A 15,245-nucleotide genomic window follows, 5' to 3' on the forward strand; every position below is an offset into this window, starting at 1 on the left:
GCCTCCATTAGGTGGAGTTGTGTTGCTACCTCCTCTCCGCTTGGATCTCTGCAAGTGATGTGAGGACTCTAAAACTTCACCTGAGCCTCCCTCGGCATATGGGTGAGTAGATAATGACTGAATTTACATTTTTGGGTGCACTATCCCTTTAAACTTGAACTTAAAAAGCACCTGATTGTATTATTCTATTAAACTACCAAAAGATTATTTTTATTTGTAATATTAATAATTTATATGACAAAAATATCGCGATACTGTGCTGTATTGATTTTCCCCCTCAACCTTAATATGTACAGCGTTTCCCACAGAATAAGAGCGTATATGTGGTGGTAGCTGACAAAGTTTTTCTTTAAAATGCCTGTGTGTATTATTCTGTGTCCCCTCTCTAAATTGAGGTTTTTGTGGGTTCGTGAATGCAGCGCAGGCCGAGCTCTCCGTCAGTTCTTTGTCTCCCTCAGCAGCAGTTTGTGCCGGGTGGATAATTGACATATTGAACTGTTCAGAGCTGATCAGGTCAGAGAGGAGCAGCTGCTGCGAGTGAATGCCAACTTTTAGACACTGCCACATATTGTTGCTGTTGCCACAAAATACTCTGCTGTATCGATTTTTTGCTCCACCACTAATACAAAATAAATGTAATACACAGTATCCAATGAAGGACTTGTAACGATGTCTGTCATGTAGTACCCCCACTGTAAATTTAATGTCTTGTTTGTCCTTTTCCTTTATTAATATTATTTATATATTGTTGCTGTTTGTGTTCCTATTGAGTTATTTTATTCTATAATTATTTATTCTATACCTTACTATGCTCCTAGTGAAGAAGTACAGCTGTCCTACATTAGTTAACTTTGAATTACAGATTATCTAACTTTCACTTTAGAGGTGACCCACATAACTTATGTTTTGTTATTTCATCATGTAAAGCGATTTTATATATTTCAGTTCATAAACCTGAAAACTAGAGCTATTTTATTTCCAGTAGACTTGACTTCTGTAAGTGTCTTAACAGGTCTCCATAAAACTCCATCAGACAGCTGATTCTGAACGCTGCTGCCTCGAGTCCTTACTTAGCCCAACAAAGTAGATCACATCACTCCAGTTCAGAGGTCTTTACACTGACTTCCTGTCCGTCAGCTTCATAATACTCCTGTTGGTTTATAAAACACTTGACAGTTTCTGCGACAGTATGAACCACCCAGACCTCTCAGGTCTTATGGGACAGGTCTGCTTTGTGTCCCCAGAGCCGAGCCTAAACATGGAGAAGCAGTGTTTAGTTTTTATGCTCCACATATCTGGAAAAAACTCCCAGAAAACTGCAGCTCTGCACCAACTCACTTCTTTAAAATCAAGACTGAAGACTTTTCTGTTTGCTGCTGCCTTTTCTTAAATCAGATATTTATTCATTTCTTTTATTCCTGTATTTTATACCTGTCTTGTTTTTAATTTCATTTCCTATTCTCTTGCTCTTTAATGGCGTTATAATGTGTGTCTTTTGCACTTTGTCTTGATGCTCTCTGTGTTTTATGTCGAGCTCTTTAAATCGCCTCGGTGCAGAAATGTGCTGTATAAATAAACTTGCCTTGCCCTGTCTTGTTCAGCACTTCTCCAGGTTGCTCATTTAGTGCTGCTCATTAAACTCCTCTTAAACAGAATCTTTTGTTATTTAAGATGCTGTTTTACTGTTTAAGGTGGTGTTCTGTCTCACCTTAGGGCCCAGCAGTCCGGGCTGATCGGCTAAAACGGTGGCCAGCTCCTTCAGAGCCGATCGCAGGAACTTGCGCCTCTCTCTGTGCATGGAGCCTCTGCAGACAGACAGAGGGAGGGAGACGGAGGGAGTCAGAGCGAAGCATCAAAACACACAAGCATCATGATTATATTGTATTTTGACACTTTCAGGACAACCCTGCAAGAGGACAAAAAGTAAGCAGACGACAGTGACGGCGAAAGAATGAGAATGAAGATGAAAGGGGAAGACGGAATAAGTAATGAGGATAAAAGCAGAGATGAGACAGAGGGGAGGATAAAAAGGGAAGAGAAAAACTGAATGAGGGATAAAGAGAGGTGAAGCTACTGTGTGAGACTCCCTGAGAGAGAGACGAAAGGCTGGAGGCACTGAACTGATGGCTAAAGATGGAGGCAGGAACAAAGAGCAGGAATATAAACGGATGAAACAGGGAATATGAAATAAATCATAATATGTGAAATATGTTTTGCATGCGAGGAACAAAAAGGAAAAATTAGATGAAAATTCCAGTTGGGATGCGACACAGGGATTAGTGAAAAGATCATGTACGTACGCGTGAGACAGGGCCTGCTCCTTGCACTCTCTGATGTCATTGATGCGTTTGTTGTACCTGGAAAACACACGAGCAGAGAGGACGTGTTAAAAGAGCAAAGACATACTAAAATCAGTTTGTCTGCCCGTGTGTATCCTAACGCACTCATGCTCTTACCCTCTGATGTTCACAAACAGGTCCTCTGCAGCCTTGTGGATGTGGAAGACCTCATCCCTGAACAGACAGAGGCAGGTGGAGCTCTGCAGAGCCAGCTTCCACAGAGACAACGCTGCTGCGTCGCTGTTCAGCACCGCATGACACAGGATGAAACCGACTGGAGAGAGAACAGAGAGGGAGAGGTGACTGAGTGCAGTTCAGAGGCCAGAAAATAAATGTTTTACATGACTGGATGAATGAGTGACCGTTTCACTTACAAACAATCCACTTCTCCATGGCGTCCAGTGACAGGTATTCACACGGCATCTACAGACAGACAGCAGTGAGGAGCAGATCATCAGGACATGATGTCAGCTGACTTTCATAGTTAGAATCAGTCAGAGGCAAATATCTGTCACAGAGGTTTACGGAGCACACATACATGAGTATGGATTAAATGCCTCATTAAGCTCAGGCTCAAGCTATCACCACAGATTTTAAATTATGTACTTTTAATCTTTCATCTGTAAATATTGAAACATGAGCTCCTGGACGTTTAATTTAAAACGTTCCCTTCAACAGCAGATATTCAGCGTGGTCATACTAACAGTGTCTGACTGTGCAGGATTGAGCATGGTGGAGGGAGCAGAGATGAGAGACAGCAGCTGGGCGTTCCTCCACTGGTCAGCGGAGAGATTCCTCCGGGGATAAACCATCTGAAGACTGATCAGTGCATCTGACAGAGACTGGAGAAGGAGACAGAAGGAGAAGGGATGAAGAGGGAGAAACAGGAGGAGAGACAGGAGGTGAGCTTTCTGGCACTCGAGTTGATCACCATGTGTCACTGTGTTGCATCAGTCTGCAGGAACAACTGCGGTGGAGGTGTCTAAATCTTCACTTTATTTTCTCTTTAATTAAGTCGAGACTTCAGCCCCCAGTTACAGAGCAGAAAACTGTTTCACTGACTGATGGATCTGATGCCGCATTTTTACTGCACTGTGCAGCATGGCTCAAATCAACATGACTACAACCAGCAGCTCGCTCAGTCATTTGGTTGGTTGATCCATAGAAATTTCCACAACCATTGGCAGCCACACTTGAACTTTAGCTCTGTTTCCACCGAGCTGTTCAGTTCAGTTTAATATGACTTGTTTCTGTCTCCACAGTTACAGAAGGCAAGAGAAAAAACAATGTGAGAGACCACACCACTGAATATTACAGCAACAGTTCTTCTACCTTTCCATGTGGAACAAACTCCTCCATCAACTTCTTCAAAGGGTTCTCGTAATCCACGATCATCTGGCCCAACCTGGGGTACTCCCGGTCACTACGACACACACAGTACCACGGTTACCATAGAGACCACGACCATAGACAGTTTACAGCGCTTAAAGAGCTTGAACGTCCCGCTGTGGTCGTTCTCTCATCGACCTGAGTGTGTTTCAGTCACCTGGCTCCGTGCGTCATCTCGTGGGCGTAGTTGTACAGTCCTATGATGGCTTTCCTCTCCTCGATGCGGGACAGTATTGTCATCAGTGTAGTGTAAGTCACCACCAGGTCAAGGTAGTTCTTGGTCAGGTCAAAGTTCACCGTCTGACAGGAAAGAAGACGAGACAAATCAGTGAACTTCCCCGCAGCGGAGAAAACAACCCTGACAGCAACAGTTTTATAAGCATGAGGTGAATGTAAGCCAATATCTCGAGAAGCATGTGTAAGCAACCTGTCATATCTAGCAACTCACTCGCCCGATCCAGCAACTGGTAAAAACTGGTAAAAAAAGAGCTAGAGCCATTTGACTAAAGCTGATGGTATTACTGCTGTAGCATGATGTTATTAGGCTAAATATTACATTTCTAACAGTGTCTGAGCTGATTTATTGACACAGCATGCTTGTAGGCTGCTGTAACGTTATGGTTTACAGAGGAAATAACGGGATGTGACTTAATCATGTGAAAATATTGTTAGTGGAACAGAAACAAGCGTTAGTTAGGGGACAAGAGCCAAGAGTCACAAAGACTCACGTACGTTAAAAGTTACTTAGGCTACAACCGGTGTATTTACTGTAGGCTATGCGTCCGGGGTCCTTCGCATGTGGAACGAGTAACGTGACCACTAACTTGTCCCCAAACCAACGTATGTGTTTCACTAACGTTCTTTATGTATTATGAAGAATGTCAGACTGGCCAATCAGGGGCAGAGTTGGGCCCGGAGTTTCGAATGACACAGAACCGGCACGGTGCCGGTTCCCGAACCTAATTAAGTAGGCTACTTACAACAACATGAAAGACAATCTGATATTCTGTTTGTTGCTGGTTATTTCCTTAAAAACTACGACTTTATTCTCAAAATATTACGAGTTTTTTTCTCGTAATATTTCGACTTTATTCTCGAAATCTCAGAATTTTTTTTTCTTCAATGTGGCCCTAATACTCCGTCGTAGTGTAGCCTGTCCACCAGTTAAAAAAATGTTTCGACATTTTGTCCACTAAAATGAGCGTCACACGTCTACGACCTGCCGCCTTTTCCTCTAAATTTAGCAAAATGTCAATGGTGCTGAACTCGTTCTGAGTCTCCCTAGCGAGGCTAACCTTGGATTCCAAATCCAAAAAAGGGAAAAATTCGACAGTAACGGCGGACAGATTTGTTTGTTTTCACCGCCAACTCTGCAAAGTTAAAGTGGCAAATAATCATAAACAGTCCACTGCAGGGGAGCCACTGTGTGGTTAGAGATATTAAAAGATATTATTAAAGAAGTTGCTGACTCCTGCGCTAGCTCAACTGGGCAATTAAAAAAACATTCATGTTAAACCCTGACCTCTAAAAGAAGTATTGCCCATGTGTTGATTTGCATATGTAGATTAAATTGCGTACTTTCGTTCTCTGTTGCAATAAAACCATACACATACAAACATTTGTACTTTAATCTTGACGTACCTTTCCACTTGATATGGCAGGTGACAGAGTATTCTCAAAGAGTAGCAACAAAATGATAAAAAGTAATGTATGTCCACTTTATAAGGTACACCTGTACAATTTAATGCAATCCAGTCCAACAGGTCTGCTACAAATTCCACAGTTAGAAAGATTAAAATGTTCAGTTGTTTGTGAACGCTTTCAGAGAGGTATTAATTTAACTAAACGGTGTAGCTTGTTTGATTAATGCATCATTATCTATACAGCAAGAGTTTATGGCTCAGCTGGTGTATCGGAGAACATTATTTTTCAAAGATAGTAAATAATAAAGTGACCACTGAGAATATGTCGCCACCTGAGAATTATAACGTCCTATCTGCATTCTGAGAGGATTTGAGATACGGAGCTTCAGAGTTGTTGCATTCCATATGGTAAAGATTATTTGTGGAACAAGTCTCTTTCATACACAAAAACGACAAACACCTTAAAGTGATTGTCAGTGTGACGTATAAACATCCTGCCAGCTTTGTAAATGGGCTTTAGGAACGCATCAAATCAAGGAACATGAACAGTTTACTTATAATTTGTTTTGAAAACATAAAATTTGTGTAACAGTGTCTACATGTACAAAAAATGTTGAATCTAAAGCTTTCTATGGAGAAATAGATGGCGATAGAACCTTTTATTTTCTAGATAAAATGTCCAAAAGTGCATGTGACTCATAAGAACACCTCACATAATGTTAATAAGTTATAACAGAATAAGAATGTATGAATAACTTAGTCTTGATAAAAATGTCAGACAGATCATTGTTCTCAAAAGGTGACGATTTGTCATCGTCTCGTTCAGGTTTTGTACTCACAATGTCGAAGAAGACCTGGCAGGCGTCGATGGTGTTCAGCAGCTCACACACATGGTCCTGTTGATTAAGAGGTCAATATAAACACCTCCATCAGAATCACCTCCATACAATCCTTCACAGTGTACTGTCGGTGTGTGTGTGTATGCGTGTGTGTGTTTTCCCACCTTGAATTCCATGACGTCTACGAAGGTAAAATAGTAGAGAGCCAGGTTCTTCAGAATCTCTGACTTTTCCTTCTGCAGCTGAGCCAGCTGTTGCTGTAACACGGCAGCGTACACACAGTTACAAAAAGGTCGTGAGATAATCTACAACTTACAGGACAATAACTATATATGAATATCAGTCAAACCTAAAAGAGTATCTGCCATCATTTACTGGATCTCTCTTTTTGTCTTTCAGTGGGTGTTTTATAAACCTTACACTTTGTTTCTCTGTGTTTTAAGGCTGCGCTGACGAATCAGTCCTAATATGAGCTGATACGTTCTGTTCCCTGAGCTGAAATGTTTCATGCACATTTATCAACTACATATTCAGCTATATCAAAATTACCAAGTCGTTATGCTCTCATATACGCTCTGGAAATAATTTTCTCCCACATCATCCACACTTGTTTTTTTGAACTTGAGTGAAGAGTATCTGCATATCTGTTACTTCAACTCATCTCTTTGCCTTCAGGGATCAATACAGTTTATCGGATCTTGTCCTAATTAATTATAGTTTCTCTTCATTTTGACTAAATTAACAGCAGACTGATATAAATGAGACGCTGAATAATTCAGTGATACTGGAGCTGGCAGAACTTTAGCCAGCTCTTCTTTCATTAAGACAAACAGAGAGAAACACAGATGACTAGATACAAGAAAACGTTCATGAAGTCATTTTACTTTGGTTCAACATTTCCCTCATTTGGATTTTTGCTGCGGCGCACTGATGCAGCGACATCAGCATGTTAGGTTTACTTTTAATTTGCTCAATAGGAATTTTTTCACTTAAATTTTTAAGAGCTATTATGTTTGGGAAGAGAATCAGAATATAAAATCTGGGGTGCTCAGACTTTTTAAAGAGCAGCTTGTGTTTGACGATCACCGTCCCGGCTGCAGAGTGACTAAAAATGTTTGACCAAAGTAAAATCTGACTATCAGTGCAAACCCAGACCGTCCACCCAATAGCGTCTTGATTTGCGTTTTCTCAAAGTCAAAGTTTAAAGACAGAAACGAGAAGAAGCATTAAAAGACAAAACCTTCTACTGTGCTTCTTGATGTTTGGAAAAGTTCAGCTGTGGATGCAACGTGTTCTTAAAAACCCAAACTTAAATAAAAGCTCAGCTTGCAAAGATCGTCTCTTCAATCTTTCAACAAGCTGTGATATATAAAGAGGAATAAAAGGCATCACCTTTAGCTTGGAAGAAGCAGTTTCTATTTACATGACAGACATGACTAAAGCACACTGTATGTAAATGTAACCCAGCTCCAAAGCTGTGTGTGTGTCTCAGGTCAGAAGTGTAACTTTAACCGGTGCAGGTGCACGAGATAAAGTGGAAAAGGTGTGAGAAATGATAAAAGTGTGACACTGCTGCTGCACCAAGGAGTTTAAACCTCTCTTACTCTACCCACAGTCAAGCAAAGACAATATTTTTAAATTCTGGATGGGCGATCAGAGGGTCTTCTGCCCTTTCTGCAGAATTTGGAATGACCAAAGTCCACGCCACTGCCAACTGACGGAGGCAGATAAGGATGTCAGATCAGCACAGAGACTAACCATTAAGAATAGACAGTGAACTGAAGGACACAACAAATCACTACATCTGCTCCCTAACACTCCTTCGTGCAGGCAGTCAGCCAGTCACTTTAAACAGCCAGTCTGTCGGTCATCAAGCCATCTAACAAACCAGCAGTCAGCCAGCTGGCAAACCAGGTAGTTAACCAGCCACACAATCACTCAGTGGATGAAGGATAGAAAGTAAAATCGCTGCCAGCAGAGAGGAGGGAGAGCAGAGCAAAGCAAAAACACACTCCAAAAAACAGCTTTAAAAACAGGTAAACAAATAAACAAAAAGCACGTTATTATAAAACTTAAGGTACGTGAACTAAAATCCAAAAGTTACAGAAACTTAGATACAAAAACTTACCAAAAAGCACAAGTCCGGAATAAGCCAAGTTTAGCATGCAAAACACAAACAAACACAGAAACAAAGCAGAAAACAACGTAAGAGACAATTTCTGCACAGTTATACTGAATAAAGCAGTTAGCTAGACACTCACACACACGCACACACACACACACACACACACGCACAGTGCTGTTTGCTAAATGACAATTTGACATAAACACATAGGCCAGAAGCTACAAGCTAAGCTAACAAGTAAAGCTGAAAGAAACATTTGATGAGCAATGACTCAGTTTAGTGCAATCACACACACACACACACACACACACACACACACAAACAATTGTACTTAATTTAATGTAGATTCAATTTGCTAATAGTCTTGTTATTAAAGAGATTTTTGTACAAGTGTGACAAACTATCAAACAACGGTACATGCAGGGTTTCTCACTGCCGTCCCACCCTGAATAAAACGTCTGCCGCTGCAAATAGATTTTTTATTTCTGCAGCAGGACCGTTGATTAGGAGCACTACTGGAGCATGTGTACTAGGGAGGGACCATAATGTCAGCACGTCGTGGGTATCGGCTGATATCGGCTTTAAAATGCAGAACAGAATCAGCAAACATGCCTTTTCTTGTTTTGCACAATGAATGAATATTAAACACATTTTACGATCAGAGTATTTATGTATAATATGATGGTAAGTCCATTACATAAGAAATTTGCTGATCACTAAAAATTAGGTGGGGAAAAAGTGGCTATATTGATATCGGTATTGGTTGTCAGCCAAAGAAGTTGTAATATATCAGATATCGGGAAAAAAATCCAATATGGTGCATCTCTAATGTGTCGGCTCAGTTATTTATAGCACCACACTGTTGGAGCACAGAGCAAACTCGAGCAGCAGAACATCAGGTGCATTGAAGGTGAAACTTCATTGTGCTAGGTCTAACAGTTTGCATTCACTCGCAGCAGCTGCTCCTCTCTGATCTGACTGACAGGTCAATTATCCACCCTGTGAGTCAGAAACTGTTGCTGAGGAAAATATTGCGACTAGGGATGGGTCACGATTTTCAAATAGTCGTTTTATTTTTGAAAAATCGATTTTTTAATGTGACTATTACTATTCGCTGTCTTATTTCCCCCCCTTTATTTGACATGCAATTCAGCTCCTAACCGCACGAGGGCAGTCTAGGATTGCTACAGCGGTGTGAGATGCTCTTCTACAAACAGGAGAAACATGCAGAGACTACTACTCCGTGAGGTATGTCTGCAGTCATTCGGGCTGTCATAGTCGAGCGCACTTCTGCGTTGTAGTTTCCCGTAAAAATGTCCGTGAAAAATCCCTGTGATGTGAAAAATACATGCCAACCAGTCACTGGTGTGCGCGCACAGGGCTTGCGGACGTCCGCTTTGAGTCCGCGTGGACCTCCGTGGAGTCCGTTCCGCCCAAGTATGTTCGGGCCTTTAAAGATGAATGGATCTCTGTGTGCATGGCTCGGGTGGGGGGGGCGGATTATTCTAAAAATTGTCGAATACTTGCTATGATTTTCAAATAGTGTTTTTGCTTGTGTTGCCCATCCCTAATTGCGACTTGATTATTTTGATAATATCGTATTGTGTATCGTATTGACTAAACACTGCATATGAAAATAAAAGTGAATTTGCAGCAAAAATCAATCCAAACAATTAGAGTGAGCAAACTCATGTTGTCACTTAATATTTCTGGGTGTCTCCTGCTGCTGATTTGATCAGTAATTAAAACTTCTGTTGAATCAAAAAAGGAACTCGACTCACTTTTGATCACAGTTATCTATAAATTCAAATACTTAAACACTTGTAAGTGTGAACTTCACAAAAGAGAAGTTGCTTTGTTTTCTCAGTGTTTCAGAAATTCAGTGTTTCAGTTGGAATCACCCATCAATACGATATCATCACAATACTAATAAAATGTTTGCAGTATTGCGATGGCTTATAGAACGATACGTTATCTCAAATTATATCCCCAGAGAAAAAAAAGTCAGTTTTATCTAACAAGTTTTGCAAAGTCTGTTCATCTCATTTCATTTTAATTGCAGCTAAATGTATGTAGGAGACTGAAAAATACAATATTTCTTTTTTATTATAGTAGGTTACCAAAAGTTTAATTCAATTGCAATTTTAATAATTTATATATTCTTTAAAAGTCTATACTTGGCATCCACGAATCAATACATTGATCATTTGTGATGATTAAAAGAGAACACGAATAATCATTTAATTAAATAATACTGGATATTGTGATTGATAATTATGTTTTAGTAATATTGCATAATTTGCAACATTAAAATATCAGGAATTTAGTACAACAGATTTTTCTATACATTTTCCAGATCTGCTGAACTCAGATTCAAACGCAACTTTTTTTAAAGTACTAGATGCGGAAAAAATAAACTTCCAGTCTAGATTAAAAAATTGAAGATAAGCATGTGAAGCTAAATCAATCACACCAGTGCAGACATCCTTTCATCCTCTTCCTCTTCACGACATAAAAACACAGGGCAGACGCACATGCAGCTGCACTTACGTTATTATTCCGCGTCTCCACAGCAGGAAACTTCCTGACAATAAATTTAACCGCAGACTCCAAGTTCTTATCAACGAGATAGGAGGGCTTCGCCTTGGGATCGCCACATGCCTGGAGGGGAGAGGAGAGGAGGACGTGAGAAGGTACACAACAAAAACATGGCATGCACTCCACTGCTTACATTTCAGCATTTATGACTGTTATTTCTATGGATCTAACATTTTCTTTCCTCATGGTCAGGCATGTTAGATGTGTGGTCATCACCAGGGGAACATTTAGTGCTCAGAGTGAAAACTGGTTTATCCCGGCCCGGGATGTGAGAGGGGGTTCAGGTGGATGAAATATTGACATCACTGACATTTAGTGAAGTTTCGGACCAGAGGCATGTTCAAAACATGAAAACGAACACACGCAAACTTGATTGCCAGGTGACCTGTGCAGTCTGATTAAACATTAAGATGCACGTCAACAAGGAGATTAAAAACTATCAACAGGGTGGATTTACACTTTGCTGAATTAAGTTTGGAAGTCTGTGGTTTTCATGTTTGGATAAACCAGCTTCAACTGTTGTAAAAGACTGAACGAGAGCCTGAATTGATCAGTGGTTCTCACCTGCTGAGCTGCGGAGAGATGTCAGGGAGCTCTGCCCTGAAATTTAAAATACAAACACTTGCTCTGCGCATGTTTGCTGGCCCTCGTTATGATCACAGGTCTGGAGTAAACAAATTTGAGCTTCTAATAATTAGCGTCATTGTGATCATCCAGAAATGGCAGCCTCTCCTGCCGTCATAAGTTACGCTTTGCCAAAAGTTATCCACAGCACACAGGAGGCTGAGAACCACTGAGAGAGTCCCAGGTAATGAGAGGGTTTCAGTTTCACACTCAAGTGTCTCTGTGCCATCACCGGTTAGTACCACTGCATGACGGGCAGAGTGATGGACGGGTAAAATGAAGAAGGGGTTGAATGAAACAGAAGAGGAAAAAAAAGGAAGAGAAAGGGAAAGAGGGAGAGTTGAAGTAAAGGGGGCACACGGAGAAATGATTTAAGAGAGACAGATAAGTGGTCAGAGAGAGAGAGAGAGAGAGAGAGAGAGAGAGAGAGAGAGAGAGAGAGAGAGAGAGAGAGAGAGAGAGCCATACTTTAATTATTCCACTACACCTGCAGAGCTGCCTTATTTTTATATGCTACATATTCTCATCTATTTCTCTAAGCATCTGCCTGATTGCCTTGACTCTGGCAGGAAGCAACAGCGCTCATGCATCATGGGAAGTGTAGTCGTGAATGGTGAGGAAGATGTGGTCCATGCATGTGCCATAAACAGAGTGAATGCATAAAGTCTGTTGGCTGCCAACACAGAGGAACAATCCTAGAAGAGGTCAGTGACCGTTCTGAGGATTCAGTTCCTCATGGTTTAAGGTTTTAAGTTTAGAAAGTGGAAGCACACATTTAGAAAAGCCATAAAAAGTAACATGAAGTTACCAAAATAAAAAACTACAACACAAAATGCTATGCTTTAAATGTAATGTTTGTACCCGCAGTAACATGTCAACGCTAACAGCACCACAACCGGGAACCTGGATTTCAGTTTGCATGGCGCGGAAACGTTTCCAGCATCAGGCCAGTACAAAATGAAACCGCAAAACAGCAACACATGCTAGTTCACACAAGCACAGAAGGTAACTGACAACCCAGGTATCAAAACACAATAAGACGCCTCCTGAAAACTCTGCTGTTGTTCACATGTAGCAGTGGAGATTTAGACTTATCAAGTATTTCACAGCAGTCACAGTTTGCATCGTGGTCCCAACGACTGACGATGGGTGTGGTTGGTGACTTGAAAACCCTCGACCCTCAGAGATCAGTGCAAAAAAAGAGCCTTTCTCCCGCCCTTTAAATTTAAAGATTAACCACTACAAATTCATATCAGAGCCACTGCTGCGGCTTTCGCCAGTTTACCTGCAAGTTAAAGAGGAAACACATCTGCTGCCACTTTACATCCGCTATATTTCAACATGGGATGCAAAATGGTGCAGGTGTAAAATAGGTTTAATTCACTAGAAGAATTATTCGGCAGGTTAAAAAAAAAAAAAAAAGCAAGGATAGCCTACCCTGCGAGCAACGTCACCTACACAACATGTATCATGCCACCTCGCCAAACCCCAGTTCAGTTTGTGTGTCTGTAGCTGAAGCTAGTGAACGCACTATGACACCAGAAACAGGCATGCTGAGCTCTGGTAGAGCTGGGTCTGAAACACACCCACTACTGCAGGGTCTCGCACACAGAACACTTGGACACTTGGGAGAGGGAGGGTTGACACAGAAAAACATACAACACCGACATGATTTCAAAACCCATCAATGACACAGACTGGACCTCAAGTCTCAGCTTGCTTCCTTGCGCCCACCTCTCTCACACCTGACCAGATTTCCAATTTCAACAGCCGTCGACGCTTAAAATCTCCGCCGCTGTGTGTTTACTCAACAGCTACGGGCCCGAGAAAATCTGTTTAGGTGTGTGAGAGGCAGGCTGAATTTTAACTATGTAAAATGAGAAGCAAGGAATCAAGATGTGACTGTTAAATCCATGCAGTTGCAAAAGCACAAGCCTTGTTGTTTTTGCTAACACAGTGCTCTTCTGATGACAACACACCACTAGCCTCACCCTACACAACAGACTAGTCTCTACGTTGGCCACTAAAAATGTAGTTACCCTTTGACTCACGCCGGGGAACTGCAGGATAAAAAACACTGTCCGGTTATCACATAACATTGGTATGCTGACTGAAAGGACTGTACAAGTGTTTCCCATGTTTTAGCCCAAACTCAGAACAGCTTTAGACTTTCAGGCTGCTGCACAACTTTTAACAGTAAAGCCTGAAAACCTTCTGATGATTTCTTGTTGATCTTATGCTGTTGTTTTCAAATTTATAATACTTGCTCTAGAAAGGTACTCTACACATGAACTTAACTGATTTATTTACTTACTTGTTGGTGCGTTCAAATGATTGTAGGAAGCTCCAACATCCAAGACAGCAACCTTTTATAATGCAAGAAAGTGGGACTGGGCGATAAGGCTCAAAAACAGTATCGCAATATTTTTATGCTGTATCGCCGTACACGATATATATCTTGATATTTTGAAATCTCCTACTGCAGTCTACTAAAATACAAAATTATCAAATGAACTACAGTTACAATAAAGTAACTGAGAAGCCACTGTTGTAATAAAGTTAAATAAAGTACTGTTATAAAAAAAAAAAGTGGTGCTTTTATTTTGAAGCATCTGGCTCGTCCCAGCCAGAGGTGGTGATGTTGTTTTAATCAACAGTTAGATGTGAGCAGTTAGCAGAACGTTAAACTGTTACCGCGGTGCCGTTAAACGTAAAGAAGAAACAAACTAACAGCTCTCCAGTTCATATATTAATAGTACTTGCAAGTTGCACTGGTGCTCCATGGTCGCAAAATGTGACGTAACATTCGCAGTCTGGGACCTTGCAGGTAAAAAGATAAACATTCCGTCTGCTCTCCACTACTGTTGAACTTAATAAATTAAACTGTTACCACAGTGCCATTAAACACAGCTCTTCAGTTCATATATTAATTGTATTTGCAAACTGAACTGGTGCTCCATGGTCACAAAATGTGACTTCACGGTCTGGAACCCTGCAGGTACCAAGACATATGGTCCACCTGCTCACACTACAGTTGAAATCATTAAGTTTAAATGTTACTGCGATGTCGTTAAATGTGATGATGTATTCACTGTAAGCAGGAAACACACTAACAGCTCTCCAGTTCATATATTATAGTATAGTACTTAGTATTTGCAAGGTGCACTGGTGCTCCACGGTTGCAAAGTGTGACTGAAGTGGTCTGGAGCCCTGCTGATTAGATAAATGCTTCATCTGCTCACACTAATGTTGAACTCATTAAGTTAAACTGTTAACGCGGTGCTGTTAAATATAGAAATGTACTCACTGTAAACAAGTAACAAACTAACAGCTCTCCAGTTTATATATTACTAGTATTTGCAAGTTGCACTGGTGCTCCATGGTTGCAAATCCAATTGTATAGTAGCGGTTTGGAGCCCTGCAGATTAGACAAAAGCTCCGCCTGCTCACACACTGTTGCCCAGGAGAGAGATGCCTGGAGGAGTGTGACGAATCATATCTGTGAGTCTTTCTTGGTGTGTGTGTGTGTGTCAGAAGGAGACAGCGAAAGAACCAAAACGCCAAAGTGAATCTCACGCCGGTGGTTTAATAAATAATGACGCTGCAATTTAAAATCGATGTTCGTGGTAGTCATTTTATCATCCCACGTGGAACAAGCCGCAATACACCGACTACATTCGATTCATCG

General features: G+C 41.0%; 1 protein-coding gene across 2 annotated transcripts in view; it reads right to left on the minus strand.

Annotated features, from left to right (window-relative positions):
* nckap1 (NCK-associated protein 1) overlaps nucleotides 1-15,245 on the minus strand; it is a 51,700-nt gene that overhangs the window by 23,901 nt on the left and 12,554 nt on the right. Inside the window, exons 2-11 of one of the 2 annotated variants that reach the window (XM_049600308.1) lie at nucleotides 10,886-10,996; nucleotides 6,375-6,467; nucleotides 6,211-6,267; nucleotides 3,886-4,028; nucleotides 3,672-3,762; nucleotides 3,044-3,181; nucleotides 2,714-2,762; nucleotides 2,457-2,613; nucleotides 2,301-2,357; nucleotides 1,709-1,805 (exon numbers count right to left, since the gene is read on the minus strand). In XM_049600308.1, coding sequence (XP_049456265.1) covers nucleotides 1,709-1,805; nucleotides 2,301-2,357; nucleotides 2,457-2,613; nucleotides 2,714-2,762; nucleotides 3,044-3,181; nucleotides 3,672-3,762; nucleotides 3,886-4,028; nucleotides 6,211-6,267; nucleotides 6,375-6,467; nucleotides 10,886-10,996 — 993 coding nt within the window. The remainder of the gene's footprint in view (nucleotides 1-1,708; nucleotides 1,806-2,300; nucleotides 2,358-2,456; nucleotides 2,614-2,713; nucleotides 2,763-3,043; nucleotides 3,182-3,671; nucleotides 3,763-3,885; nucleotides 4,029-6,210; nucleotides 6,268-6,374; nucleotides 6,468-10,885; nucleotides 10,997-15,245) is intronic. The other variant, XM_049600311.1, reaches the window with a different exon arrangement.

This window comes from Epinephelus fuscoguttatus, linkage group LG16 (genome assembly GCF_011397635.1).
Source record: "Epinephelus fuscoguttatus linkage group LG16, E.fuscoguttatus.final_Chr_v1".
Classification (NCBI taxonomy): domain Eukaryota; kingdom Metazoa; phylum Chordata; class Actinopteri; order Perciformes; family Serranidae; genus Epinephelus; species Epinephelus fuscoguttatus.